Source organism: Somniosus microcephalus, unplaced genomic scaffold (genome assembly GCF_052327205.1).
Source record: "Somniosus microcephalus isolate GS21.2 unplaced genomic scaffold, FLI_Smic_1.0 unresolved_chr2, whole genome shotgun sequence".
In the NCBI taxonomy this organism is placed as follows: domain Eukaryota; kingdom Metazoa; phylum Chordata; class Chondrichthyes; order Squaliformes; family Somniosidae; genus Somniosus; species Somniosus microcephalus.
Window position 1 is genome coordinate 51,122,325 of NW_028225180.1, and position 4,806 is coordinate 51,127,130.

General features: G+C 41.4%; 1 protein-coding gene across 1 annotated transcript; it reads right to left on the reverse strand.

The window, feature by feature from the left end:
- Window positions 1-1,761: 1,761 nt before the first annotated feature.
- On the reverse strand, window positions 1,762-4,589 carry LOC147092629 (putative G protein-coupled receptor 139). The gene is made up of 2 exons (XM_085975653.1): window positions 4,520-4,589; window positions 1,762-3,769 (listed from the first exon to the last, which is right to left on the reverse strand). Exons 1-2 carry the CDS (start codon window positions 4,587-4,589, stop codon window positions 2,874-2,876), a joined length of 966 nt encoding a protein of 321 aa, XP_085831779.1. The 3' UTR covers window positions 1,762-2,873.
- Window positions 4,590-4,806: the final 217 nt, after the last annotated feature.

Sequence of the window (4,806 nt, forward strand, 5' to 3'; positions counted from 1 at the left end):
CAATGTGAATAGCAAAATAGAGCAGAGCTGGAAATCTGAAATAACAACAGAAAATGCTGGAAACACTCAGCAGTTCAGGCCGCATGGAGGAGAGACAATTAAAAGCAACGTTTCAGATTGAACCCTTCATCAGAATTGGAAAAGTTTAGGGAAGAGTGATTTTTAAGTCCTGGCTGTTTAATTGGAAACGAGGTCGAGAATCACAATCATATGGAATGGAATTTGACACGTTAATGCAATTGTTAACTTTGCTTTCTATTTTACTTTTTGATTTTGGATGATGCGATTGATTACATATCGACTTCTCACGATTGTAGCTGCGTGCAGATGCATCGCATCTGAGTCTGATGGAGTGAAAACCTCTGCATGAAGCCTTACTGGTGCCTTATGAACGATTGATCGTCTGATTCCAGTTAAATGAGAATGTGCCTGCTACACAGACTTACTCGAAACTCATAATCACTTCCGCAGAAGCTGGATGGCAGCCGGATTGGCAAAGCCTGGACTCCCGAGAGACTTGTAACCAAGTGGAGTTTGTCTTTTGCAGAAGCTCAGGATCAAGAGGAACTTTGAAGCGTGACGGTTTAAGAGGGCACTTAATCACAATTAATAAATGAAGCTCATTCACAACGTAGTGAAGCTATTGTCAGCGAATTGTCTTCAATTAACTTCTTGAACATTGAAGTGATGTGGCATAGGTATTTTAGCACAAAGTATAAGCAATAGTAATTAATCATACAATTAAAGGTACTAACTACAATCACATCTGCTGATTATTGGTTGGGGATTCAAACGTGTTATAGTTCTGAACTCAGTTTCCTGGACCATTGCGAATGCTCAGTCCAAACTGTCACATTTCCACTGCCTCTTCGTATCAATCCTCACAATTTTGCATTATCTAATCATATAGAAGTAAAAATACAAATCTATATAAGGAAAATTAATGGTCTCATCCTTTTATCATAAATGATAGTTTTCTTTACTTAAAGAGCACGTTTTCCTCTTGGCTGACCCGTATAATTAGCTTAGTTCATTATATGAACAATAATTTCACTCTTGTTCATTTAATTGCTATTTAACCAAGTTTAATTATAACTCTGTCTTTATTTCTGTGCTATTTGTACAAATTAACACGCCAAGGCTCCTTCGGCAGCACCTTCCAAATCCACGAACATTTCCACCTAGAATGACAAGGGCATCAGGCTCAGGGGAACACCACCACCTCCAAGTTCCACTCCAAGTCACACACCATCCTGACTTGGAAGTATATCGCCGTTCCTTCTTCATCGCTGGGTCAAGATCTTGGAACTCCCTACCTAACAGCACTGTAGGAATACCTTCACCACATGGACTGCAGTGGTTCAAGTCGGCGGCTCACCAGCACCTTCTCAAGGGCAATTAGGGATGGGCAAGAAATGCTGGCCTTGCCAGCGCTCCCACATCCCATGAACGAATAAAAAAATTATGATGACATTCCAGATGTTTTCCTTTACATAATTAACAGATTTCCAACACTGTTATCAAATGAGTAAAGTTCTATGAAATATATGAATCAGTTTAAAATTATATGACTTTAATTACATTTCTTCTTACTGCATCCTGAATCTGATCATTGCTGCAGGGTGAACCCACGCTCATCAGCTCAGTGCTACTTTAAATTAACTGCTTAAGAGGCAAAGGCTAAAGGTAAACAATAATACATTAAGATAAACCAATGCAGTATAACATTAGCAGACTTCAAGACAGTCTGATTTTCCCTTCCCGTACAGTGCCCTCCGTCGTAGGATTAGAGTATTTCATGTCAGCATTAATCTATATCTCATCAGCAACGTATATCTATCGCGGTCTATTCTTTTGTGCAGATCTCTACCCATTGGTTTTACACATTAAACTCTCCACAACCACATTAACCTTTTCAAGTAGGGTTGTTTTCAAAAGATTGTGCCTTGATTCCAGACTTATATCTTTCGACGAGTCGTGCCAAGGTGACTTTCGTTAAGAAGGGACGTGATAGCATTGATAGAATGAGAGAGTTTGCATTAGTTCAGGATCAAGACCTAACTGCCATAGATAAAGGAATAAACGGAAGTGATTTAGAACTGCGAGCAGGATAAGCCTCTTTACATGGAGAGTTGTGAGGCTGTGGAATTCGCAGAGGGAGAAATTACGTCCATTTCAAATTTAAATTGTATATATCAATGAATAAAAATAGGTTGATGGGATGTTGAGATCAGGGGGTTTAAGGTGAATGGAACTATTTTCTCGGGTGCAGTGTAAACGCGGACACGAACTCTTTGGCTAAAATGATCTGTTCCCCTGTTATCAATTCTACAACATTTTGATGACCAGTTTGGGATTTAAGTAAACATCTGTGAACAAAGATGTCTAACGTCACATTGACGAGTCAAGTTCCTACTGTCTCCATCATGAGACACTGATCAGGAGACAGGCCCCGTTCTATTGGTCCAGGAGACAATGTGGGGAGGAGTCTGATGGGGAGACCAGCGCCTGCAACATTCACACCAACATTACAGAAAACCACGATTGTATCACATAGGTTCTACATTAAAGTAACCTTTAACTATTAATTATACTGGGGCGTCTCATTCCAGTAACTACGGTGTAAGCAGGTTAACGCTGACGCCCACATGTTCTACTCCACTGCTGAAGCTCAGTCATAACTGTTTTCTTTGGATCTTGAGCGGGAAGTGCGCTGTTTTAGCGGGTATCGATTATGTTCACCAGGGGAAAGCAGCAGACATCAAACACAAGACACAAAAGTGAAGTAACTGTTCTTTGATGCCTTTCAATTTTCACTACAGCAAACCGTTGTATTTGCTCTCTAGTTTGGACCAGAAATTTTGTTTTATTGTTTATTTTTTGCAAATAAATGTCCAAGGAGTTTTCATCAGCTGCTTCAGCTCTTCCCTGAATTTAGTTTGTGTAGCTGCATAAATGCACGTATTTGTACAGGAACTCAAATACATGAGCATATATCCGGTTTCAGTGGCAATATAGGCAGGGGCTGCATAATTTCCTTTGTAATGCACGGTGCTTATCAGACTGGTAGTTAAAACAGATACGACAGCTGTCAGCCACAACAATATAAAACTGCCCGATACAGAGAACAGTAAAATGATCGATTTCCTTCGGCTCTCTATCTCTGGATCGCTCTGATTCTCACTGCTTTGACCCCGGAGTCCCCTGCGGGCTCGACTGGCCACTAAAATACGTCTGGCTGTCAAACAATTAAACAGTAATATCAAAGCATAACTAAGCCAAGAAAAACAAATGCTACGTAACCAGGAAAACGCCACACCTACAGGCGATGAAATAAACTCCGCTCTGGAGCGGCAACCCCAGTGAACATTGTTAATTATTCGCTCAGGTTCAAATGCAAACCAATAGAGGAGGCTCTGTAAACAGATCAGGACAGAGATCGTTGTTATAACCGCGGCCGCAGTTCTCACTGTGCAATACTTGAATTTAAACTTCTTACAACATATAGCTACAAATCGGTCAAATGTGATCGAGACTGTAAACCACACCGACAGATAGAGGGCGACACATTGCAGGTATATAATGATCTTACAGACAGCAGTTAACGACAGGAATGTATGTGGAAAGTAATAACGTAAAATGCGGTTCACTAATAAATTGACGATCATGACCAGTAGATCTGCTGTTGCCATGGCCACCATGTAGACAGAGATACATTTGGAAAGGCCGCAGTTTCCTCTGGAGAGAATCACGATTGTCAGTAGGTTCGCTATAAGAAGGAGCAACAAGAGGTCAGTAACGGGGTCATTCAGATAAATCTCACAGATTATTGTGGGGAAATGTTCAGATGTGTCCCTATTCAGCGTTAAGCACACGGATTTTTTAATTAACATAGGCGATGGTGAAGACACTTTATTTAAAGGAATGAAATCACTGAACATTCAATATCGAGGGACTGAAAACCGGCCGTCCGTCCAGCAAACTTCAGTCAAGTATTAAATATAATTACACGGCAATTAATGGAAAGATACATTTCAAATAAAATATTCAACTCCGATAAAAAAAAGCGTTCAAATTATACTCAAACGCTGCCGAGAGGAGGGGAGCTCCTTCCTGAGTGGAATTTATTTCGTAAAATACCTTTCAAAATATCCTGTTGGGTGAAGGTTTCTGCAGTCCGAGTTATTATCAACCTAATGTAGACAGGGAACAACGGCTAAATTATTTGTTTACTATGGGCACTGAGCAACACATTCTTTATTGAGCTATGTGCTGTTGGAGAGGCCGGGGAATCAGCCTCGCCCTCCCTCAGTATAGGGAGGAACATTGAGCGCCCGGTGCCCGCGATCCAGCGACCGGAACAGCGCCTCAGCGGTCGCGCGGGCGACTGGGATTGCCGCTGATTTTCACCGACTGATCCCTGTGAATAAATGACTCTGCAATGTGGACATTCTCGGAATCTGTTACATTAACACTGAGATAGTCAACAGGTATTAGGCAACAGCATACATTGACTTACCGGGAATGCCAAATGCTGCGAGGATATGGTAGTAAATGTCCCGTATCTGTAGAATTATTGGCCGTACCATTGTTTTGAAGATTTGTGTGAATTCTGCGCTGCTTTACGGTTCCGACTGGAGTGTTTCTGAGATCTGTAAATGCTCCCCCTTTATAGATCAATCGGTGCCCCGGTGGGACAATCCGGTTACACAATAATTGGCTTTAGTTACAGTCACTTAACAAACAAGGAGCGACTTTCAACTTCAGTGCGCCCGGGCCGCCAATGGAGAAATTGAACAGCTCAGT

Bases quoted from the DNA above. Each gene is read 5' to 3' on its own strand.
- LOC147092629 (XM_085975653.1), bottom strand. From the start codon at position 4,589: ATGGTACGGCCAATAATTCTACAGATACGGGACATTTACTACCATATC. The intron at 3,770-4,519 runs GTAAGTCAATGT...TCCTTCTTATAG, and splicing joins CGCAGCATTTGGCATTCCCG to CGAACCTACTGACAATCGTG.